The 25,477-nt window shown below is 43.8% G+C and overlaps 1 protein-coding gene across 1 annotated transcript in view; it reads left to right on the forward strand.

Moving 5' to 3' along the window:
• trip4 (thyroid hormone receptor interactor 4) overlaps nt 1-25,477 on the forward strand; it is a 52,548-nt gene that overhangs the window by 342 nt on the left and 26,729 nt on the right. The window contains exons 2-10 of the mRNA XM_010875781.4: nt 340-518; nt 849-1,198; nt 1,314-1,389; nt 1,480-1,588; nt 1,776-1,991; nt 4,429-4,558; nt 4,831-5,018; nt 6,422-6,546; nt 6,625-6,716. Coding sequence (XP_010874083.2) covers nt 340-518; nt 849-1,198; nt 1,314-1,389; nt 1,480-1,588; nt 1,776-1,991; nt 4,429-4,558; nt 4,831-5,018; nt 6,422-6,546; nt 6,625-6,716 — 1,465 coding nt within the window. The remainder of the gene's footprint in view (nt 1-339; nt 519-848; nt 1,199-1,313; nt 1,390-1,479; nt 1,589-1,775; nt 1,992-4,428; nt 4,559-4,830; nt 5,019-6,421; nt 6,547-6,624; nt 6,717-25,477) is intronic.

A 25,477-nucleotide genomic window follows, 5' to 3' on the forward strand; every position in this document is an offset into this window, starting at 1 on the left:
CTCCATCTGTGATTGTATCAATCTTACCAATTAATTTACATTACTATCTAGCAACTTACTTCGCAAGTTATGTAGGGATATTTCACTAACCTGCTAACGTTAGCTACTTCATAAATATATAGATAGCTGTACTGTAGTTGGCTAACTAGCTTTTTCAGGTTGTCATATTTTTCTAGTATGACTGAATGGTTGACCAGAGTCATGTGTATATATACTGAATTACTTTGAGATTGACATTGAAGCCATTATAAGCAAATATTTTAAATCTTTAAACAAGTACCTGGCTGTCGTTTGTCAACAGACAATACACTCAGAGATTTTCAATGGCATTCTCAACAGATATATTCTGTCCATCAACAATGCTGATGAGATTGCAGAGTATGTCGGGGACCTCCTTCAGGGCACTGATGGAAGGAAGAAGCAGTTTATAGATGAGCTCCTGGATAGATGGCAGCGGTCTCAAAAACAGACGCCTGACAGTGTTGGCCTGTTCCCCATGACCTCTTTGTCAGGAGCAGGTAGCTGAATGATATTGTTTCCTTGCTGTTATTAATTCATTTTCTTTTGTCGTGCGACGTAGAGAAAGGTTGCACTGACATTGGCTCCACATTCATTTCATATTGTCCACACACCCCTTTTATACACTCTTTGGAATTGCTGCTAGTTTACATTGTCATGTATATCTTCTTCTACATTTTGCTTTATATTTTATATTTTACTGAATGCTACTGCGTGCCATGTCATGGGAAATATACTCCTCAGAACGACACTGTTATTTTGCGCATTTGACAATAAAAATACTTTGACTTTGATAACTAGCATAGCTCACCGGCGCTATGCATCTCTAGATGTTCCAGACATGTCTAAGGACTCCCAGAAAAAATCAAAGCGCAAAGGCAGGAACAAGCAGGAGGTGGTGGCGGTTAGCCCAGCAGAGCCGGAGCAGCAGGTGGTGAAAACTCCCATTGACCTAATGAAGGCCCAGGAGAGTGGTGGCTCCTCATTGCAAAAGAAGAAAAATAAGTTTGTGAGCCTCTACAACAAGGAGGGCCAGGACCGACTGGGTATCCTGCTACCAGGTCGCCATTCCTGTGAGTGTCTGGCCCAGAAGCACAGCCTGGTTAACAACTGCATGTGTTGTGGACGCATCGTGTGTGCCCAGGAGGGGTCCGGGCCCTGCTTCTTCTGCGGCAGCTTGGTGAGGAAGTGACCGTTGAGCGCATCCTTTGAACTGTGTCACTAAAGCAAAAAAGTTGTGTCCTCTTACAAGTCTGTTTCCGCTGTTCTTTCACGTTCCTCTGCGAACTAACCAGGTATGCACCAAAGAGGAGCAGGAGATTCTGCAGCGAGACTCCAACAAAAGTCAGAAACTGCGCAAGAAACTCATGGGTGAGAAAGAGGAAGGGCAGTGTCTGTCTGTGTGGCTTAGTGAAGACTTGTGGAATTATACAACAATGTGTTTTTGTTTGTGTCTCAAAGAGGGGGCATCTGAGAGGGACTGTCTTCCACATACAGAAGCTAAGATGAAGGCAGGGTTGGAAAAGGCCCTGGAACATAAAGACAAACTGTTGGAATACGACAAGAACAGGTATTGCAGTTGGATGTGGTGAAAATAAAGTATTTAATATGCTTAAATTTTTTTGCTGTGGTATATTGAGACTTTCCTGCTGATGCATTTTGGGGCTACATCATTATGTGCTGCAGACAAATGATGTGCTGCAGACAAATACACCTTCATACTGCATGTAACTTATTTTCCCGGGTTAAATCCACAGTACACGACGAACCCAGGTCCTGGATGATGAGTCCGACTATTTTGCCACCGACTCCAACCAGTGGCTGTCACAGAGTGAGCGCGAGCACCTACGAAAGAAGGAGGAAGAGCTACGGGAACTTCGCCATGCCTCCAGGAAGGACAGGAAGATCACGCTGGACTTTGCAGGCCGACGGGTGCTGGATGAGGAAGATAATCTCAACCATTACTACAACAAGTAAGTGATTGTGCTGAGAGCATCACAACTGATATTCCTCCAAACCACCTACTTACAGCTTGTGTCTGTATCTACATTAAAGGCTGAACACAAAGACAAGCTTTTATTTTAACCATATATGTAATTCAGTAATGTGCACTGTTGCTATTTGTTATTTTTGAAAATAAGATGTATGCCAATGTAGATAAAATACCTATCTCCATGCACATTTATAGACGATTAAAGTTACCGGCACACTATTTCATGTTTTATCCATACACCGGCTTTATCTTTGTTTGATTTATCATAACGGCAGGCAAGCAAGAGAAAGATAATCTATGATCAGACCAAATAAGGGAATGGAGAAATGAATGTGGTCACTTGAAATATGAAGCAAAGGATTGGCGATATACTCTATATCCAGTTAGTCAATAAAAAAAATGACTACTCAGCACACCCCATACTACCAGTATACAAATTACAGGAACATATCCATGGCAGATAAAACTTCATCTAGCCATTATTTATACAGTGGGGAGAACAATTATTTGATACACTGCCAATTTTGCAGGTTTTCCCACTTACAAAGCATTCTTCAACTGTGAGTGACGGAATCTAAAACAAAAATCCAGAAAATCACATTGTATGATTTTTAAGTAATTAATTTTCATTTTATTGCATGACATAAGTATTTGATACCTCAGAAAAGCAGAACTTAATATTTGGTACAGAAACCTTTGTTTGCAATTACAGAGATCGTACGTTTCCTGTAGTTCTTGACCAGGTTTGCACACACTACAGCAGGGATTTTGGCCAACTCCTCCATACAGACCCTCTCCAGATCTTTCAGGTTTCGGAGCTATCGCTGGGCAATACAGACTTTCAGCTCCCTCCAAAGATTTACTATTGGCTAGGCCACTCCAAGACCTTGAGATGCTTCTTACGGAGCCACTCCTTAGTTGCCCTGGCTGTGTGTTTCGGGTCGTTGTCAAGCTGGAAGACCCAGCCACGACCCATCTTCAATGCTCTTACTGAGGGAAGGAGATTGTTGGCCAAGACCTCGCGATACATGGCCCCATCCATCCTCCCCTCAATACGGTGCAGTCGTCCTGTCCCCTTTGCAGAAAAGCATCCCCAAAGAATGATGTTTCCACCTCCATGCTTCACGGTTGGGATGGTGTTCTTGGGGTTGTACTCATCCTTCTTCTTCCTCCAAACACGGCGAGTGGAGTTTAGACCAAAAAGCTCTATTTTTGTCTCATCAGACTACATGACCTTCTCCCATTCCTCCTCTGGATCATCCAGATGGTCACTGGCAAACTTCAGACGGGCCTGGACAAGCGCTGGCTTGAGCTGGGGGATCTTGCGAGCGCTGCAGGATTTTAATCCATGACGGCGTAGTGTGTTACTAATGGTTTTCTTTGAGACTGTGGTCCCAGCTCTCTTCAGGTCATTGACCAGGTCCTGCCGTGTAGTTCTGGGCTGATCCCTCACCTTCCTCATGATCATTGATGCCCCACGAGGTGAGATCTTGCATGGAGCCCCAGATTGAGGGAGATTGACCGTCATCTTGAACTTCTTCCATTTTCTAATAATTGCTCCAACAGTTGTTGCCTTCTCAGCAAGCTGCTTGCCTATTGTCCTGTAGCCCATCCCAGCCTTGTGCAGGTCTACAATTTTATCCTTGATGTCCTTACACAGCTCTCTGGTCTTGGCCATTGTGGAGAGGTTGGAGTCAGTTTGATTGTGTGGACAGGTGTCTTTTATACAGGTAACGATTTCAAACAGGTGCAGTTAATACAGGTAATGAGTGGAGAACAGGAGGGCTTCTTAAAGAAAAAGCTAACAGGTCTGTGAGAGCCGGAATTCTTACTGGTTGGTAGGTGATCAAATACTTATGTCATGCAATAAAATGCAAATTAATTACTTAAAAATCATACAATGTGATTTTCTGGATATTTGTTTTAGATTCCGTCTCTCACAGTTGAAGTGTACCTATGATACACATTATAGACTTTTACAGGCTTTGTAAGTAGGAAAACCTGCAAAATCAGCAGTGTATCAAATACTTGTTCTCCCCACTGTACACAGACCCGCAATTATTATTATTATTATATATATATTTTCAAACAAGCATGTATTGCTGAAATTTGTGTTGATGACTGCTATTTATATGAGGGGGCGTGCAGCTCTTTGCCACTCAGGGTTTAACTGAAGTCCTACCTTAGATAGTCTCTTACTGAAGACCGGAGCCCTGTGGGCTTGCTACCAAGACAAGTCCGATAAATCAGAACCAGGCAACCACCAATGGAGACCAACTCTGTCGCAGTTTAAAAGCCACCGGAGATCAATGAAACATGCTACCCTGCAAACGCTCATCACAAAGGGATTTATATCTCCATTAAGTTTTGATAAGGAATCCCCCAAATGAAATGGACTTATTCCTTTGTGTTTTTAGATTTGATGAGACGGTGAAGGCCCTCAACACGGGCACCAAGGTGAGGTCCCCACAACGCTCTGAAGGACCAGGGGGACGGCAGCACCTGAGAGAACTGGTCAACCCCAACATCGGACAGGCAGCCCCGGAGGTAAGACACACACACACACACACACACACACTTTGAAATTACAACAAATTTTCGACAAAAACATGGTAGCTGGCCTAGGTTAGTTTTGCGGTCAAATCCGCTGGCTCCGGTGCGAATGGAACCCTATTTCGGCACACTCCTCATTAAACGACTTCTTATTAATAGAAACCTGATCTGGTGGTCTTTGCTGATGGTACTGTGCAGCATGGATCTACCGTAAAAGTTGCCGCCAGTATTCAGCGTGTTCCTTGGTTCCCTTCCTGTGTCCCCAGTGGGTGGATGTGGGTGGTGGCGTCCGAAGGGCCCATGAGAAGGGTGTCGGGACGGAGAGGGGAGCTGCAGACACCGAGCGCTCCAGGATCCGTCTGCAGGACCGAGAGCTGCAGGAGATGGCCGATGGAGGATGGTGTCTCAGCATGCACCAACCATGGGCCTCGCTCTTAGTCAAAGGCATTAAGAAGTATGGAACACTGACCACTGGCCTGGCTACTAGTTAGACAGTAACACTGACCACTGGCCTGGCTACTAGTTAGACAGTAACACTGACCACTGGCCTGGCTACTAGTTAGACAGTAACACTGACCACTGGCCTGGCTACTAGTTAGACAGTAACACTGACCACTGGCCTGGCTACTAGTTAGTCATTAACACTGACCACTGGCCTGGCTACTAGTTAGACAGTAACACTGACCACTGGCCTGGCTACTAGTTAGACATTAACACTGACCACTGGCCTGGCTACTAGTTAGTCATTAACACTGACCACTGGCCTGGCTACTAGTTAGACATTAACACTGACCACTGGCCTGGCTACTAGTTAGTCATTAACACTGACCACTGGCCTGGCTACTAGTTTAGACATTAACACTGACCACTGGCCTGGCTACTAGTTTAGACATTAACACTGACCACTGGCCTGGCTACTAGTTTAGACATTAACACTGACCACTGGCCTGGCTACTAGTTAGTCATTAACACTGACCACTGGCCTGGCTACTAGTTTAGACATTAACACTGACCACTGGCCTGGCTACTAGTTAGTCATTAACACTGACCACTGGCCTGGCTACTAGTTAATCATTAACACTGACCACTGGCCTGGCTACTAGTTTAGACATTAACACTGACCACTGGCCTGGCTACTAGTTAGACATTAACACTGACCACTGGCCTGGCTACTAGTTAGACATTAACACTGACCACTGGCCTGGCTACTAGTTAGACATTAACACTGACCACTGGCCTGGCTACAAGTTAAAGGCATTCTAGGTTTTCAAATCAAACACACATTCCCTGACTGTATATTAGACTACTCCAAACTATAGACGCTGTTCTCAAACGCTGCATTCATTAAAACCCAGAGGTACTCAAAACCTCATTTTCTGTCATGTACATTTAACCTTTCCCTCCGATGCCACACAAAAGCATCAATTACAGTGACTCTACGGATTACCCACCGCACAGTGCTGAGAGGCATTTAAAACGCTATTATAAAGGTATTTTGTGAATTAATAACCATAACCATTTCCGTGATATTATACCTTGGAAATCGAATTAGGTGTTAGAAATGGTGTAAAATGGTGACAGGTGTGGAACACTGACCACGGGCCAACAACGTCAGTGTTGTTCAGAAACGTTCCTATTGGCCGTGCTATTGGTACAACGTGTCCGGCTGTACAAATCTCCTTCTAATAAAAGGCCTCGGGAAAAGAGGAACAAAACTCACTATGTAACGGTCTCGGTCCAAAGCATTGCTGTTGGCCTACCTTTTTATCCAAGACAACACGGGCGGCCTTTTTTGACCAGCCAGAATGGCAGCGACAGAATGGGGTGAGAAGGGGTGTGTTTTGTGTGCGTGTCCAGGGCGGAGGGGAGGAGCTGGTACACTTCCCATCGGGGTCGTCTGTGGATAGCAGCTGCTGCCAAGAAGCCAGAACCTGAGGAGACCAAGCAGGTGGAGAACATGTACAGACAGATCTACAAGACAGGTACACGCGCAGAAAGACACGCACGCACACGCGCACGCACGCACTGTTGATTCCTAACCAGTTCCTTGCTCTCCCCAGAGCCTAAGTTTCCTGACGACTACCCGACCGGCTGTCTGCTGGGCTGCGTCCACGTGGCTGACTGTCTGCCTCAGGAGCAGTACAAGGACCAGGTTAGTGGGACCATGCACCTGCTTACACACACACACACACACACACGCTCCTGTACCCAGATGTACCCATGTTCACGATACATACAGTTGTACCCGGTGGGCGTCAGGCAGCCTGGTGGTGAGAGCACATGGACGAGTATCGGTAAGATCGCCGGATCGAATCTACAACGTTAATGACCCGCCAGTGCCCCCTTGAGCAAGGCCATAAACCGTAAATGCTCAAAGGTTGCCACGGAAAAGGGCCGTGACAACGACCTCATTCTCCATAGAAGTCTCAGCGGATAGGAGCAATATGAGCACACGCCCTCTCTTAACTCTGTCTGCGGGCCGCGTGGTGCCTGCTTTGGCTGGGGTGTCCTACCACAGACACTTCTAGGAGACAGACTGGACACACTCGGAGGCGTGCTGGCGTGCCGTGCTAAGCACGTCTCAAGTCTTTTTCCTCTCCCTCTCGGCCAAAAGAAACATTACACGGGACAAACCGCGAGTCTGGAAAATCTGATGGAATCTTAAACCGTTCCCAGAATATTGTTTGACTGGCGAGAGGCTCTTTTTCCGAGTGGTAGTTATGGAAGCCTAAAGGGTAATGAAATGGTCACACAGGAAACATATGTCATTGTTGTTTAGAGGAATGGATAAATGGGTTTTGTTAGCAGATACAGTCCAAATACTGTAGCTACATGGTTATGTACTGAACACAAATATAAATTCAATGTGCAACAATTGGAACGATTTTGCTGAGTTACAGTTCATATGGGAGTCAGTTAACTGAAATAAATTCACTAGATGCCGTCAGGGTCACGTAAAAATGGACTGTGAAAATTGCAATTGAAGCAGTGGATCTTCCTTTTCCATACCCTGTTATTGCCTAATGAATTTCCTCTGGTGTCTTCATGAACTTTCCAATACCATTCTGATGAATTTCCATTACTACAAACCATAGACCGAAGTCCTTCTGACTTCAGTTCAATTTATCAGATTTTACCTTGTGTCCTAAACTGAATGAATTTGCACGATAGACCCTTGTATTCGGGTGGTAGATATAATAAAAAAAGATGCCATTTAAATGATTTTCAATTAAAAAAAATATATAAATATTGTCATTGACCTTGCTGGTACCCATGTGGTCACCAGGGCGGGCGCCCGTGCTTTGCTGGTCTGTGACACAAACAAATGAAAGAAATGCTGACCGAGGCTGTAATGAACTCCTACTATCGTGATGTCATTGGCTTTCTTCACCCCTGCTATACAACCCGTAACCAGCAGAGGGCGGACGGCGCCACCTCAGCCTCATTCGCCAGCCAGCCATTTTACGCTGACAGGAGGCGGCTGCATTGTCGTGTCCATGAAGCCAACTGCTGCAGAGCTGCCACACAATTCCACCTACAGCTCTGCCTTTTTCCACCATCCAAGATGTGATCAACCCCCCAACCGCCAGGTTACTCTCCCACGTTCCCCTTTACGTCTAAAGTAGTTGGATGGAAGGGATTGAGTGAAACGCTTTATTTCGGGGAGGCAGATTGACTCACTACCCCCACCCCCCCCCCCCCTTGATGAATAATGAATCAATCGGGTGCACTGGTGCTCTCTGTGGTCTTTAATCTTTTGCTTTTCATGCTGTTTAAATGTCGAGATGCCTAGCTGGCCTGGTAACACCACCCCAAACCACTGTGACTGATGCCACAGCTATTTTTATTTACATTGCTGTTTTACATGACCATTTTAAAAGACACTCTTATGCAGAGCAACTTAGTGTTAGGTCGTCTGATTAAATATGGATTGATTATAAGCTGTACTAACTGTGGGGATGCTTTGTTGTTTTGGTCCGGTAATGGGTTATTTACAATGATTTGGTGGTGGTGCGTTTCAGTTATTTACCATGGTTTAATGGTGGTGGGTTTCAAGTTAATCACAATGGTTTGGTATTGGCAGTTTTTAGTTTCTTACAATGGTAGAGGGGTGGTAGGTTTCAATTATTTAACATGTTTTGGTGGAGGTTGTTTTCAGTTATTTAAAGTGTGTGTGTGTGTGTGTGTGTGTGATGTTCCTTTAGAGAGAAAAAAGGCATCTAATTGACCTGGCTGTTTGTTTTATTTTTCCGGATGCAATGGTGACAGTGCAAACCGCTCTGACATTCCTCCCCTCCAGTCCACGCACACACACTCACCCGTCACACATTAGCTTTAATGAGATATTGACACAGTCGTGGAAATTACGCACGCTTCTCTTTCTGCCTAGATTCAAACGGTGTTGGGGAGATGTAATTGGCTCTGATTAGTTTGCTGTACGGGTGATTCTGAAGTCATGATTGTTTGTACAGTTCAATCAGCCATTTTCATTAATGTTTCCTGTATAAATGGTTAAGTTTAGCTGTCACAACCATATAGGCTCGGTAGAGCAAATAGGATAACTGTCTTGTGATAAATGTTCTAGAAGCTAATAGTGGGAAACTGTATGACTCTTGAATAGGAATCTTTCCCTTTCTTAATTAGTCTTTCTCTCACCATGTCAACCTTTTCAGGGCCATGAAATTATGTTAGAGCCCGTTTGACTGCCCTTTCGTGCGTGCGTGTGCGTTCGTGCGTGTGCGTGCGTGCGTGTGTGCCTGCAGAGAGGTGCGCGCACACAGGCCAGCCATAAATAAAACCGCCTTGCAATTGGTCCTTCCAGGAGAGGGAGAAAGGGAGAGGGGGAGGTGTGACAGGTCTGAAGCTACCCAGGACATGAGCATAGCATAAATACTTTATCGTCCCGCACGTAGTGTAAATAAATATGAAGGAGTGTTGGGATCCCTCTCCATTTCCTTCCCACTTGCCATTTAGCCGCCTGTTTTCCCATGTTAGGTAATAGGAGATAGAGTGGCGTAGCTAGCGCTGTGGCTAGCCGGCTCCCCAGAGCCGCGGTGTGTGAGGCAGGCAGGGGATTTACGGTACTGCATTGGCAGCAGTGGCAGGAGAGAAAATGATGCATCCTCAGTCCCCGCGGAGCTTACTGCCCGCCCACTCTGAAACCTGCTCCTGGTGATCAACAGCCTGCAGAGGGAAGAGGAGACAGAGAGGATTGTGTGTGTGTGTGTGTGTGTGTGAAGGGGGGGGGGGGCGGGAGGGAGGGTTGTCTGAGTGGGCTGTGGTGACACGGCTGAGGGAAATGGAGGATGAAGGCAGAACTGGGAATGGGCAGTGTTGGAGAAGAGGGCAGGTGTGGAAAATGAGAAGGAAAGTATGTCTAGGATTTGGGCTGGGATAAAATATGTATAAAGCTGGTATAAGTGAATACAGATGAGCTTGTTACTGAGTTGGAATTAAATAGTGTGTGAGTTTATTATTGGGGGAAGAAAGCTAAGACTGAGAGAACAAGACAAATGGGGAATTTTGCAGGAGAGAAATATAGAACATGCAAATTCTTTCTGGAACGATTGTAAGAAGCAGGTTTCAACCTCGGGCTTATAACCTGATTCCCTTCTGTTTAACTGGAACAATTCTTTCCCTTATTAAACCACAGCTTATTGATCTATTCCTCTCCTCCTTCCCTTCATCCCTTCTAAAGCTCACCGCCCCCCACTGATTAGTGTGCAGGCACCATTATCTATCCTCTGCCTCCATCTCCCCTGTGCTCACTCAGCAAGGGATGAAGACGTACACAAGATCTGCCTGCTGCAGAGACAGAAAGAGAGGGAGAGAGAGAGAGAGAGAGAGAGAGAGAGGGAGGGAGATACTATGTATGAAAACAAAGCTTCACAGGGAGAGGGACAGCTAGAGGTTGTAGCTAGCGGTTGTATATGAAGAGGCAGCTTCACAGGGGGAGTAAGAGCTAGCTATTGTATATGAAGGAAGAGATTCACGGGGGAGTAAGAGCTAGCTGTTATGTATGAAGGAAGAGATTCGCAGGGAGAGCGCAGTAGAGGTTTTACATTGCATTTGGAAAATTTAATTTGTGTTTCATCCCTGTTCTAAAATGCATGAAGTTGATTTTCCCCCCTCATCAATCTACACACAATACTCCATAATGCAGCAAAAATGTTTGCAAATTTATTAAACCCCCCAAAAACTACCACAAACTGCTGTTTGATGACATATCTGTGGTACAATTTATATTTATGTAGTCTGTTCATGGGAGATTAGTTACAGTTTGAATTCTGGAGGGAACAACGTTCCCAATTTTGAGTTCCATTCTGCAAGGGAAAGAAGCCAAGTCTACACAGAGAAATGGTTATTTGCTGACAAATCAAATGTAGCAGAACATGAAACCCATTTTAAAAAACATGATTTGAATTGCAGAGGCTATATACTGTAAGCATTATAAGCACAGGAGGAGAAAACCAAAGGTCTGTATGATTTCGTATTGGAGGAATTGTCTAAGATCTCTGTGTGTTCCATGAATCCAGGCCATTATACAAACACAGTGAGGTTTTGAATATGGATCATAGATGAACTACTACCTTTTTGAGAAATGAATGTGCTTGTGAAATAAATTCTCTCTCTCGTGGAAGCTGTATTTATATAACATAATATCACTTCTCAGTTTTGTGGAGCATACAATATAGGTCAGCGTTTACATTATGTATTTTATACCATCCTTGTAGCTCATCTCAGGAGTGTCAGTAATTCTGTGCCCCTGTTCATATTCACTTCTGAATCAAGACTAAATTAGACTTCAAATCTAAAGGATGTCTCATAGGTTTCCACATGGATAATCTCTGTAATAATGTAATGTTGGCATAAACTGCTAATTCATAGCTTAGAACACCCCAGTCTGCATGCATACAGATCCATAATTTTCCCAGTCAGAAGAGCCAGGTTTTTCACAACCCTCACCCACTGCCTGTCTTAACTCGTAGGTCAAGCAGTCTAATCTTGTTCTCTTAAAGGAGATGTATGTAGAAAGAAAAGCTAGCTCCTGTTGCTCTTTCAGTGCAACTGAGTGCTCTATTGATTTCTATTGACTAACCAGGGGCTGGCTGTGTTTAATAACAACTGGCTATGAATCTACACTAGAATTAGTATTGTTATATATGACTTATTATGTTATATGTTTGGGATTCCCCCTGTCTTTTTCTTCCATGTTACCTGGTCATATCTCTGGGGTAGCTGGCCTATGCTTGTTTGCCAAGCCAGAGGCTCCAAGTCTTGCCTGTGTTTCCTTTTGTGCTAATAATGGAATATTTATAAGCTGAAATCTTTCCTGCCATCCGCACACACAAAACAACATCTTCCTCTGCTCCTGTCAGTCAACTATGATTGTCAATTAAATGCAAATAAAAGCAGAATTCAATGTTCTGCATTTATCCCTGTATTTAATTGAAAATAGCACAAAGATGTATATCAAATGTTGAAACTGAGAAATGTTATTGTATTTGGAAAAATATGTGCCCGTTTTGAATTTGATGCCAGCAACGCGTTTCAATAGAAGTTGGGACAGGGGCATGTTTACCTATGAGTTGCATCACCTCTTCTTTTAACAACATTCTGTAAGCGTTTGGGAACTAAGGAGATCAATTGCTGTAGTTTTGAAAGTGAAATGTCTTCCTATTCTTGCTTGATATAAGAGTTCAGCTTCTCAACAATTCGGGGGTCTCCTTTATCATATTTTCCGTTTCATAATGCGCCAAATGTTTTCAATAGATAACAAGTCTGGACTGCAGGCAGGCCAGTTTAGCACAGATATACTTTTACTGTGGAGTCAAGCTGTTGCAAAATACTTGCAGAATGTAGTTGTAGTTGCAATGTAGTTGGCATTGTCTTGATGAAATATGCATGACCTTCCCTGAAAAAGACATTGTCTGGATAGCTGCATATGTTGCTCCAAAACCTGTATATATATAGTTCAATACTAATGGTGCCTTCACAGATGTGCAAATCACCCATGCCATGTGGATTAATGCACCCCCATACCATCACAGATGCTGGCTTTTGAACTGTGCACTGGTAAGAAGCCGGATGGTTCCTCTCCTCTTTAGTTCAGAGGATGCGGCTTCCATGATTCCCCAAAAATTATTTCTAATTTTTATTTATCAGACCACAGGATAGTTTTCCACTTTACCTCAGTCCATCTTAAATGAGCTTGGGCCCAGAGAAGGTGCCGGCGATTCTGGATCTTGTTTATGTATGATTTCTTTATTGCATGTTTTAACTTTCATATGGGGATACAGTGATGTGCTGTGTTCTCAGACAATAGTTTTTGGAGGTGTTCCTGAGCCCATGCAGTGATTTCCACTACAGAATCGTGTCTGTTTTTAATGAAGTGCCATTAAGACCATCCAATCAAGACCATCCAATATTGGTTTTCCTGCCTTGTCCCTTGCATAAAGTGATTTCTCTGGATTCTTTGAATCTTTTAATGATATTATGTACCATAGATTGAGATCCCCAAACTCAGTTTTACGTTGAGAAACGTTATTCTTAAATTCTAGCAATCTTTTTTGGAAACAGGGTTGTATTTGTTAGTCATGAAGTGGTGGTTGGGCAGAGTTAGGCAACTGTTTCTGCCAGGGTGAATGGTTGTAGAGCCTGAACAGAATTAAAGCAAATAATTCAGACACAATCACAATGTCTTATTCGTGGGTATACTTTTGAAAATATTTCCTAAATTAACTTATTTGACCCATACAATTTACCCTCAATATACAGCCTGTGGTCGAGCTTTGTTGTAGATGCTGGTATGCCTGGAGTCCCATATCGTGGTCGAGCCCTGTTGTAGATGCTGGTATGCCTGGAGTCCTGTATCGTGGTCGATCCCTGTTGTAGATGCTGGTATGCCTGGAGTCCCATATCGTGGTCGAGCCCTGTTGTAGATGCTGGTATACCTGGAGTCCTGTATCGTGGTCGATCCCTGTTGTAGATGCTGGTATACCTGGAGTCCTGGCATGGAGTCCTGTATCGTGGTCGAGCCCTGTTGTAGATGCTGGTATGCCTGGAGTCCTGTATCGTGGTCGAGCCCTGTTGTAGATGCTGGTATACCTGGAGTCCCGTATCGTGGTCGAGTCTTGTTGTAGATGGTGGTATGCCTGGAGTCCTGTATCGTGGTCGAGCCCTGTTGTAGATGCTGGTATACCTGGAGTCCTGTATCGTGGTTGAGCCCTGTTGTAGATGCTGGTATACCTGGAGTCCTGGCATGGAGTCCTGTATCGTGGTCGAGCCCTGTTGTAGATGCTGGTATACCTGGAGTCCCGTATCGTGGTCGAGCCTTGTTGTAGATGCTGGTATGCCTGGAGTCCTGTATCGTGGTCGAGCCCTGTTGTAGATGCTGGTATACCTGGAGTCCCGTATCGTGGTCGAGTCTTGTTGTAGATGGTGGTATGCCTGGAGTCCTGTATCGTGGTCGAGCCCTGTTGTAGATGCTGGTATACCTGGAGTCCTGTATCGTGGTCGAGCCCTGTTGTAGATGCTGACATGCTGGGAGTCCCGTATCGTGGTTGCTGGTGTCGCTTCTCCCCGGGCTCCCGCCCCTGTTCTTCACCCTCTTCTCTGTTTCTGTAATGTTGTGAGGCTTCAGCAACGGTTCCTCTCCCCCTTCCCTCCCCGACGGAAAATACATTGTTTTTCCACTCACGGCTGTGAAGGTGGATGTGGTCTTGAAGAATTCAATTTCGCCAGGAACCGTCTTCATTATCTTTGCGTGTGTGTCTCCGGCATGCGTGGGTGTCAGAAAGAGAAGCGAGCTTTGAACACTCACCCCAATTTGTAGATGTGTACACACACACACACACAAACGTGCGCACACAAACGTGCACACACACACACACAGAAATGTGCACACACACACAAACGTGCACGCACACACACACACACACACAGAAATGTGCACACACGCACGCACGCATGCTCTCCTCCACCTCCCAGTTTCCGTGCTGGGCAGTTTGCCACGCCAGAGAGAGGTCAGACAGCGTGTTATTCTGCAGTGGTGTGTACAGTGCGTTCAGATCCAGTGCCTGGGCCCTGAATTATCACCAGTAAGACCCAGCACTGGTCTACGACACCATGAAAAACAGAAGTGGCTCCACTGCTAAATGGCTCCACTGCTAAATGGCTCCACTGCTAAATGGCTCCACTGCCCTATAGTGTAATAAAAATTCTGTTTTCTGAACCACTTTAATGAATGGTACGCTGTTTCAGTGAAGGATGGTGGTTGACGTTTTAGGTGACACATGCCCAGTTCTGTTTCTGTGTATGTTTGTAAGTGTGTTGAACCACACTGGTAGTAATCAAAGGATCAACGATCCTTTGTTCAGTGTGTGTCCTTCCTGACTCAGAAAATAGTCACCTCACATTAGTTTCTGTCATGTTTTAAGAGCTCAGTCTAAGGTTGCTGATGGCTGTTATACGGAATCAAAGAGAAGTAATTGAATTCCAAGGTAGATATGGATTTGGATGTTGAACGGGTTCAAAGAAACTCATTACATACACTTGCACAGTCAGTACATTTGTTGCCTTTGAGAATATTCTGGAGTTCTGATAAAAGCTGAACTATCACTTTGACAAGCGTGTCGCCATTCTACATTCTTCTGGCAACATCTTAAAGTAATAAAAACAATATCATAGGTTTTTTTTATTTTTTATTCTGAATACCCTTTTTTATTATTTAATTTCAGTGCCATGTTTGCTCAAAGTGTTGAGGAAATGCATTAGCTGTTAATGAGGATTATATTGTTAGTAATAAATGGTAGACCTCCATTTCCTTTATTTGCGCTGTATTGACTTTATTCTTCAGTCATTTTCTAAACCAGGCGTCCCCTTCCCCTTATTAGGCTTTGATGAAGCAAAGAGCAAATATGTTTGCCATTCCTGTCATTCTGAACAGCTCTTGTTTGCAGTTAATGCTCAATGCAAGGCACATGTATTTAACAATTTCCAGCTCAGAGTTGGGAAGTAAATTGAGCCTGATCCTGTCGAAGAAACAACATCTAGCCAATATGAAGCAATATGGTTGTTGGCTTTAGCATGCCCTCTGATAGGCTATAAAGCTGGCATTGCACTTTGCCCATCCCATCTTCTCTCAAGTTCCTAATGCCTCTTTTATGTGCTGTTACACTTGGCTATAATGTGGCATAGTCGACAGATATTTGGCAGTGATGGTCATCTTGAATTCTGGAACAGTAGAGGATCAGTGTAGGTGTTCTATAATGGTGGTGGATTAAAGTTTATAGATATTCAACTTTTCTTTCTCCCCGCTGAATTTATTGGTTTCCAATCTGTGATTATTGCCTTTGCTCACACCACCTCCCTATGGTACTTCTGTCATTTAAAGGACCAGAACCTCCTCAGAGTAACAGACCCAAACAACAATACACCTCCTCGTTCCGCGTGCCTCCTTCCTTACTCCTCCTGTTTCACAGCCTCTCCCTGAGCTATCAGCAGCTACTCCACACAGTTTCTCCTGTGTTGTGTCTGGTCCGACTACAGCCAGTGGGAAAATCTCTCAAAGTCCAACTCCGATGCTCCCTGTAACCTGGACACTTTCTGTTTCCTACCGATTAGGATAAAAGACGTCAAACCCTCCCGAGGAAAAATATAGTGTAACCTCACAATATCACTAGTGTTAGTGTGCAATATCACTGTAAGCATGATCTTTGTGGTTTTTTCACGAATAACGATTCACATCCTGAATGAGCTGCCAGGCCGGTGAGAACGAGAACCAACCACTTCCCACGTGGGGCTGAGTGAACACAGATGGGGCACTCTCTTCTCCAGCACCTCACTATCAAAGCAAACACTCACCTCGGGAGACCAACGCATTCATAAACTCCCCCTCCATCTCCATTACCCTATGTTATGAAATCAAAATGTCCGCTATGAAACCGTTTGTTACCTGACTGAAATCCAATCCGTTTAGTTGACAATATCGGTTGTTAAGGAGCTGAATTTGTGGCGGTGATAAAAAGCGATTTAGGGGTGTAAACGAGAAGTTTTAAAGCTTAAGATTCCCTGGAGTTCTTTGAAGTCTGGTTTTGAAAAGCAGACTTGGTAATTGTCCCTAGGGGAATTTCTGTGCATTTTCTGTGTGTGTGTGTGTGAGACTTGGTTTGAGGTAAAGGAAGTCTGGTAAAGCCATGTACTTGGTAGAGATGTTGCCTAATGCGATGCAGGTTAATGATGGCATTCCACAAATGTACAGTAAATTCAACAGTGTAGGTGCAATGATTTGATTTTAAGGAGTTTTCTATTTCTGTGTTCCTAGCTTTACTCTTGCGCATTTATTATCAGATTCCAAGTGCTATTTGGTATCAGATTACCAGTACGTGGTACTTGTTCCATAAACAATCATCAGAGAGAATACTGAATTTAGGAATACTGTACACTTAGTAAACAATGTATTTGTAGAAACCAGTCAAAGAGCTTGCTGTACACCAACCCAGTCTCTTTGGGTGGAGTGATCCAACAGTGGCAGTGTTGTTACGTTTGCATGTTGTGAGGCCGTCCTATTTTCTTTTCGCTCAAGTCCTACGACAAGAAGTGAAGTCATAACCATGGCTGAGAAGTTCAGACTTTGCTAAGCTAGGAGACCTGCATAAATCTCTTTATGCAAACACAACTTCATTACCCCTGTCATCGCTAGAGCTGAATGGCTAATATGTCTTTTTAAAGACATGGCTAATAATGGCTAAATGGCTAATAATATGTTTTCTTTTTTATCATTGGCTTGTAGGAGTTTCCCGATGACTCGAGATGTGGCTTGACAAAGGGGTATAGACCAAGTATAGTCATGCATTCCGCCTAGTTGAGTTCAGAAGTTTTAAACACCCATGTTAGTTTTTGTTATTGGTTATAATTATGTTGGTCTCGAAACCCAGAAGCAAGTCTAGCATGCGGTGGTTAACTAGCTTGCCCCTCCGTTTATGTTAATGTTAACCTTTACTAGAGTTTATGCAATATTAGTCATTGTAACCACATGAAACAGCAAATGCTGCTGTTTAGGAATTTAAATCAAAACCAGAGATCTTAGTCTATTGAATGATTTTTGCAGCTCTGTTTCTCAGTAAAGCCCACTGAGAATGTGTAGTGATTGAACAGCCCCACTTGCCAGCTCGAAGCTTCTAATAATCAGACCTATCTTTCCTTGCTCTGAAGGTGTTAATAAAGATTTTCTATAAGAAAAGATAAGTCAGTGTTGGACACTTGGATAATTAATAACCACTCTCCAACTTGACCACACTTGAATCTGTGGGTGAAGTTAAGGCTTAAGTAATAAATCCAATGGCAGCCAAACTAAAGGAAGCATACCTGGATTAGGAAGTGGTGTCTACAGTATCTTGCTGTCTACTGTGATAGCGTCACTGAAGATGTTTAACTATGCTACTTGTTGAAGAAGCTTTGGAGGCTTACAGGCTCTTTGAAAGTAGTTTTGGGCGTTGTGCCATTAAAGGAAATGGTTTGTCTTATCAGTTTTAGCAGGACCTATTAAATCTTTCTCTCTTTCAGTTTATATTCCCCTGCTCTGCTTGTGTGTGATTCATTCAATACCTCGAACATAACACATTTTCAAAGATTCCCTAGTTAAAAAGTTACGAAGGTATGATCAATTGGATGAGCCAGGGAAGGGTGTAACACGAATGACTCGATTCGAGGCTCAGCCATCTGAAAATCGACCTGCCCCCCAGCATCCCGTCGTTTCGAGCTTGAAGTGGGTTCACAGCGAAGACACGGGTTGCTGGAGCCCCTGATGCCTGGAGGGGTTAACACACTGTCACCTCCAGACTAGTCCGCCTGTTTCTTTATTCTCTGTGTGAAACCAGGCTTGACAGACCCTCTACTTAGTGTATCTTTCTGCTCCTCTCCAGGCTCTTTATTGCTCATCTTTGCCAATCTCTCCCCTTCTCCCTTCCCCTCGTCACTCCCGTTCCCTTTCTCTCTGCCTCTCGCTCCGCTTCTCTCTCCGTCCCTATCTGTCTCCCTGTGTGCCCCCCCCCCCCACCACCACCACTCTCTTCATTTTTAAAAGGCTGCTACTCCACAGCTCCCTGCTCCTGTGGCTCACAAGCTCCCTGCCAATGAAGGCCTTTTTATTGGGCTGAGATTGAGTGCAGCCAAGCGGGGCCTGACCAGGCGTGGTTGGGGCCACAGCCACACAGGCCCATTACCAGTGCTGCCGCCGTGCTGTGCTCTGGCCTCGTAGAGGGGGGGGGGGGGGGGGGGGGGGGCGGAGATTGCTTGTCTCTGCCTCCCCTAATTGCCGACAGCAGCTGAAAGGGACGGAGAGAGGGAGGGATGGATGAGAGGGAGAGGGGGGAGGCAGAGGAGAACAGTGTTGGGTTGTTCGCCCTTCGCTGACGAGACGCGCGCACCCGTACCATTTTGGGTCTGCTGCTGTTCTGTCAGAAGCCTGCAGTGTTTTTCTGCCGTTTTGGCAAAGCCCCCCCCCCCACCCCCCACCCGGTCTGAAGTCACATTAGGAATTCATGCTTGATTGATTTATACATGGTTGAGGACTGTGAGCTGATCCTAGACCTGTGTTGAGAGTCTACTTATACCCTGTGCATACGAAAGGGACCACCGAAGTAACTCCACCGATATTTAGGACAGGTTAATATATTGTACATTTTTGTTTAGGTCTCAAATCTTTTGCCTGCTTTACTTTTGAATCTGAAGTCTGTATGACCATGCACATACAGACACAAATGTCTCCTGCCAGACTATTTTCCTATCATGTAAACCCTCCATGGCCACGTCTATGCCTTCAGACAGTGGACTGTATATCAAGAATAAATCTGATTGGCCTGGCCAGCAGCATACATGTCTTATAAATGTCTCCATTAGGTTGATCCTTGGACACAACCAGACATTGCTCTACCAGGCCTATACTGCAGCCATTCAGTGTTCTGAGGAAATTCTGACATAGGTTTTATCCTTAGCCAATGAAGTGGGCATTTCACTCAGAGTTCACTGTCACTTCACTGACAGCGAGTGAAACCATAGCAACATTGGCAGCGGGCAAAGGTGGCAGTACTTGGTCGCTATTGATGTTCAAGTTTTTTGTTCAACAGCATTATTTGCATTGAAATGCCTGTTTCCCCCAAACATCCTCAACAGTGCTGGGATAAGTAATAGAATAGAATAAATAGGAAATAAAAAGGAAAATCAGCAGTGTACAAATTATCTTAACTTTTGGAATGTCAGCTGAAGTTCCCACTGTTTGTGTGTGCCAGAAATACACTCACCTAAAGGATTATTAGGAACACCATACTAATACTGTGTTTGACCCCCTTTCGCCTTCAGAACTGCCTTAATTCTACGTGGCATTGATTCAACAAGATGCTGAAAACATTCTTTAGAAATGTTGGCCCATATTGATAGGATATCATCTTGCAGTTGATGGAGATTTGTGGGATGCACATCCAGGGCACGAAACTCCCGTTCCACCACATCCCAAAGATGCTCTATTGGGTTGAGATCTGGTGACTGTGGGGGCCATTTCAGTACAGTGAACTCATTGTAATGTTTAAGAAACCAATTTGAAATTATTCAAGCTTTGTGACATGGTGCATTATCCTGCTGGAAGTAGCCATCAGAGGATGGGTACATGGTAGTCATAAAGCGATGGTCATGGTCAGAAACCATGCTCAGGTAGGCCGTGGCATTTAAACGATGCCCAATTGGCACTAAGGGGCCTAAAGTGTGCCAAGAAAACATCCCCCACACCATTACACCACCAGCAGCCTGCACAGTGGTAACAAGGCATGATGGATCCATGTTCTCATTCTGTTTACGCCAAATTCTGACTCTACCATCTGAATGTCTCAACAGAAATTGAGACTCATCAGAGCAGGCAACATTCTTCCAGTCTTCAGCTGTCCAATTTTGGTGAGCTTGTGCAAATTGTAGCCTCTTTTTCCTATTTGTAGTGGAGATGAGTGGTACCCGGTGGGGTCTTCTGCTGTTGTAGCCCATCCGCCTCAAGGTTGTGTGTGTTGTGGCTTCACAAATGCTTTGCTGCATACCTCGGTTGTAACGAGTGGTTATTTCAGTCAAAGTTGCTCTTCTATCAGCTTGAATCAGTTGGCCCATTCTCCTCTGACCTCTAGCATCAACAAGGCATTTTCGCCCACAGGACAGCCGCATACTGGATGTTTTTCCCTTTTCACACCATTCTTTGTAAACCCTAGAAATGGTTGTAACTGAAAATCCCAGTAACTGAGCAGATTGTGAAATACTCAGACCGGCCCGTCTGGCACCAACAACCATGCCACGCTCAAAATTGCTTAAATCACCTTTCTTTCCTATTCTGACGTTCAGTTTGGAGTTCAGGAGATTGTCTTGACCAGGACCACACCACTAAATGCATTGAAGCAACTGCCATGTGATTGGTTGATTAGATAATTGCATTAATGAGAAATTTAACAGGTGTTCCTAATAATCCTTTAGGTGAGTGTATATCCTTAAACATTTCAAGAATTGAAGCAATTTGTTGTGTTTCAGTGTCTCAGTACTTTGATGAAGGCTGGCGCGTGGTACATTAAATAATGAATGAGATGAAAGATTTTGAGAAACATATTTGTATATTTCTTTGCATTACAGTATCCATGCTAATGTGGATTTTAATTATGAGGGAAAGGCATTGTATGTGGAAAAACTTTCAGTGCGTAGGATGCCTACGTTATCAGAAGATTTGTAATCTGGAACAATGCATGCTTTAATGGATTCAGAGTTTTATCCTTTGTTAGTGTGTCTATTAGGACCACATTAGATTATGCCTGATGCATTTGAATTGAGTGTTTGAGTGAGCCTTGGCGTTACTACGGCCCACTGCTTCATGCCCTTTTGATTAGCACGGCATGGAAACAATTAGTCTGGGGGAGGGAGGAAGGAGAAGCCAAGCTGGCTTGATTCAACAGCTTTAAATGCTAATTAGCTAATGGAGGATGAAAGAGTGCGTTTTTACATGAGCTCACTCAGGCGCTGGATACAGCTACACTTAATTCATCTGGGTTCAGACTGACCACCACCATTTTGTTTTCTTTTTAAAACCTGGAAAAATACTACTATTGCCTGCCATCTCAAAGTAAAATGTGCTTAGTCACTCCAAAGTTAGTCTTAGGTGAGAACCTTTAAATACACGTCGCAGCAGGCAAATACCCACGTGAGGGAAGCATTTCTGGTCTTCCGTCATGGACTGGCTTTCCCAGTCCTGGAAACTAACCTCCCCAAGGCTAGTTGAAACAAGGAGGCCTCTCTTTCTCAAAACTGCCATGTTGGGATTCTTGCTTTAGGATATAGTTTTTTTTTGCCCTGACTGAGATGATTAAAGTGGATAGTTTTGCTGTTCACAATATGTCCAGAGTATCTATTCCATTTTAGAATATGCTGTAATGTAACAAAATGTGTAATAAGTGAAGGTGTCTGAATACTTTCCAAATGCGCTCATCCTGACTCGCCTAGAACAAAACTAGCTATTATAATTTATTTTTTTTACATTCGCACCTCAGTCATTTTGCAGACATTTATCCTGAACCACTTAAGAGATCAGTTGGGTCTTCTAATGCTAATTGACAGATCTTTCACCTCATTCGCTTTAGACATTCAAATCGGCAACATTTCGGATTGTGGCCCATTGCTCTAAGCGTTAGACCTAACGTGTTCTCCCGTAACCACTCTGAACGTTGCAGAGTTGGTGAGAGACTTGCGACAGTACTTCTCCACTTCAGCAGAGAAGCACTCAGAGGATAAACCTTAGTCCACGCTACGGGGGAATCCGCCGTTGTCAAACTGCCAAACATAATCGGTGCTGGTCTTTTTCTGTCGAGTTGTAAACCAAAGCGCCCCTGTGGAGTCTGTGAAGGTTGTTCACGGGGCATGTGTAGTCCGTTTGACATTGAGGGGGATGTGGAAAAGGCCTCTGCATCACCCATCCCATTTGGTGGGAACCGCCCAGTCGGCGAGCCCACCCGTCCAGTTTGTCTGTCTGGTCGTTTCTCCTAAAAGCCAGGGATTTGTCACAGCCTTCGCTGCTCTTTGTGAAGGAGACAGAAGAAGAAAGCCCGCCGTCACAAGGAGCTGCCACTTCCTAGCTCATCGAGATGCAATCATGGCGCTATCTGATAGCTCAGGAGGAAATTGGATGAGCTGAGAGTCGCTTTACCCGGACAGATTGGAAAGATGAGTCCTTTGTCACGAAAGTGTCAGTCAATTCCCCCCTACTCTCACCTGATCAGCCAATCAGTGGAGGGAGAAAGAGCGGTTTCTTCTTTCCCTGGCTCCATGCTATGTGCTGGGAGGGTTAATTAAATGTCTAACACTGCACCATCTCCAGAGCTAAGGCCTGAAAGTGATGTTCCGGATGTTACATTGCTTACATAAAGCTGTCACGGTAGAGATTTAATCGCGACTATCATAAGCCACAACATGATAATGATTTCATCTCATTTCTTTTCCTCTTCCCCAACATCCACTCATCCATCTTCTCAGAAGATGTCTCTAATAAATCGTGATAAAAAGATCGGATGATGATTTACACATTGCAAGAGTGTCATGGATGTCGTGTTGTATAACCTCGTTGCCAAGATTGTTCCAGTAACCGAGGTATTTTCACTGTGTCGTATTGGCTGTCATAGAATCTAGATGGATGAAACCATGGTAGCTGACTGGCATTGAGCGTCAGATTTCTTTTTACTTTTTTAAATGCATACTAGGCTAAAAAAGTTTTATTGAAAAGTCGAGCAAACCAGTCAGCTTCATGCACACAGAGTTCTTTCAACAATTTAGGCCTTCATTTTTACAAACTTAACAGTGCAGATGTCAAGAATGATTGTTAGCAGAATGACAGTTTGTGTAAGTCTTTTCTAACAAATGTTCAGTATCTACTGTGTATTGGATTTCAACAAAAAATTCATACTCTATCTCCTGGGCTCTACTTTCTAAAACTTGGTCAAATGAACATTAAAATTAGGCACATTGCAACCGTTCTGCTCTGTATTTAACAGATCGCTTTGTAGACTTTGTGGCTGTTAAATACACTTACTTTTACGCACTGTTTTGTTAACCACCTTCAGACATCTGGAGAGAAAAGTATTATCTTTTGTGACAGTCTACATAGAATAACGATTCTCTACATTCTCATTAGTTTGTTTCCTCACGGAGACTTACATTGAGCTACAGTGTAGAGGGGGGCTTTACCTATGAACATTAGCAAAATGTTATTGTAAGTTTGAAGTTGGATAGAAGTCAAAGCCAAAGTTGTTAGTTTTAGCTGCTGCCTTAAACTTTGCCTTGTGCTAAAAGACATACTTGTGGCTACTTGGACTTGATCCAACACTTTGTCCATATTCCTTTGATCAGATATTGCATGCATTAACCCGTGTTAAGCTGTTAAGTTTGTGTTAATTTTTAGCTTTCATAATCTCATAAAAAATTCCTTGAATAGTTTTATCTTAGTTTTTACCGGACCGTGTAAGTGGAGCCTGCTAAGAAGAGCGAATGTCTCTTCCTGAGTGAGTGAGTGACTGACTACCCCTTGTTAAATAGCGTAGTGGTTAGAGAACCGGACTTGTGAACTAAAGGTCCCGAGTTCACATCTCCTCGCAGGCGATGCGTAGTATGCGTTATGCAGTATTTCGTATCGATGAAAACTGTACTGGCTAAAACCGTTAGTATCTACATTATGGTAAGCCTGAAATAAAACAGTTCACAGTTATATTGCAACTGTTTCTGGTGGATTTTCGAAGTACCTATCCGTGCATGCGTTTTGGGTCAGGATAGACAAACTCATTAAGCCTTAACTGTAACTGTATACGGTTATATTGCGACTGTTTCTGGCATGGAAACGTTTATCTTCAGTCTCGCTAGCAATTGCTCAATTCTTATGATTATTCCTAGGAAGTTAGTAGATACTAGTAAGCCTATTTAACACAATCCTCAATGGAGTCTAGTGATTGCTGAAACTTGTAATACCGTGGCGTATTGGTTAACTCTCTCATATGGAAGACCTACATTCAAATCTATTGAGAGCAACGACATTTATTATTTCTGTTAGATTCCATGATTCTCTCATCTTTTCACTTGATGAAAAAGTTAGTTACCGTCACCTTTATTGATAGTTTTTTTGTTACTATCATTCATGAATGAAAGAAAAAAGTATGTTGTTTTCCATTGAAAGAAAAAAATAAGTTCCGATGCCTTGAAAAGAAATAGCTTTGGCAGACTCGCTAACAATTTCTCAATTCTTAAGGCTATTCCAGTAAGTTAATAGATACCGGTAAAGCTTATTACTGGTTAATACGCTGTAAAAACAGCCAGTGGCAGAAAAGGATTTGTTCATGATAGAGACGAGGCTCTACTTTGGTGTAGTGGTTAACAACACAGACTTTCTTGTGCATGACCCGGGTTCGAATCTCGAGATGGCAACACTTTCTATTGCGGGCCGGCTGAACTAGGCTTTCCTGGTTTCTTGTTTTTATTAGTTTGTAATACAATCCCAACAAAGTCTGTTTGTTCGCTTATCAAACGGGCACTTTCAGCACAGAGAGAATTCACATGGCTTTGTAAGGGTTCATTTTTAACAAATGACCATCTGCAAATTATGTGGAGAGCCGGACTGTTGTTACTCTGGGCGCATGATTTCACGTTTGAGCTCCACTCCACATTTAATAGACAGTTCCTGGGCTACTGGTTGGCTGTCCAACAATACAAGGTGTGTTTCACCATCACACCGTTACAGTTCTCTACAGCTACCAAGGCATGGCCCATGGAAATATGGGCATAATGAAATGTTCGGGGTACTACTCAGTTCTTCCATTATGTTTGTGTTGGCTCAGTTGGGAGAGCATGACACTGACA

The sequence above is a fragment of the Esox lucius genome, chromosome 2 (genome assembly GCF_011004845.1).
Source record: "Esox lucius isolate fEsoLuc1 chromosome 2, fEsoLuc1.pri, whole genome shotgun sequence".
In the NCBI taxonomy this organism is placed as follows: domain Eukaryota; kingdom Metazoa; phylum Chordata; class Actinopteri; order Esociformes; family Esocidae; genus Esox; species Esox lucius.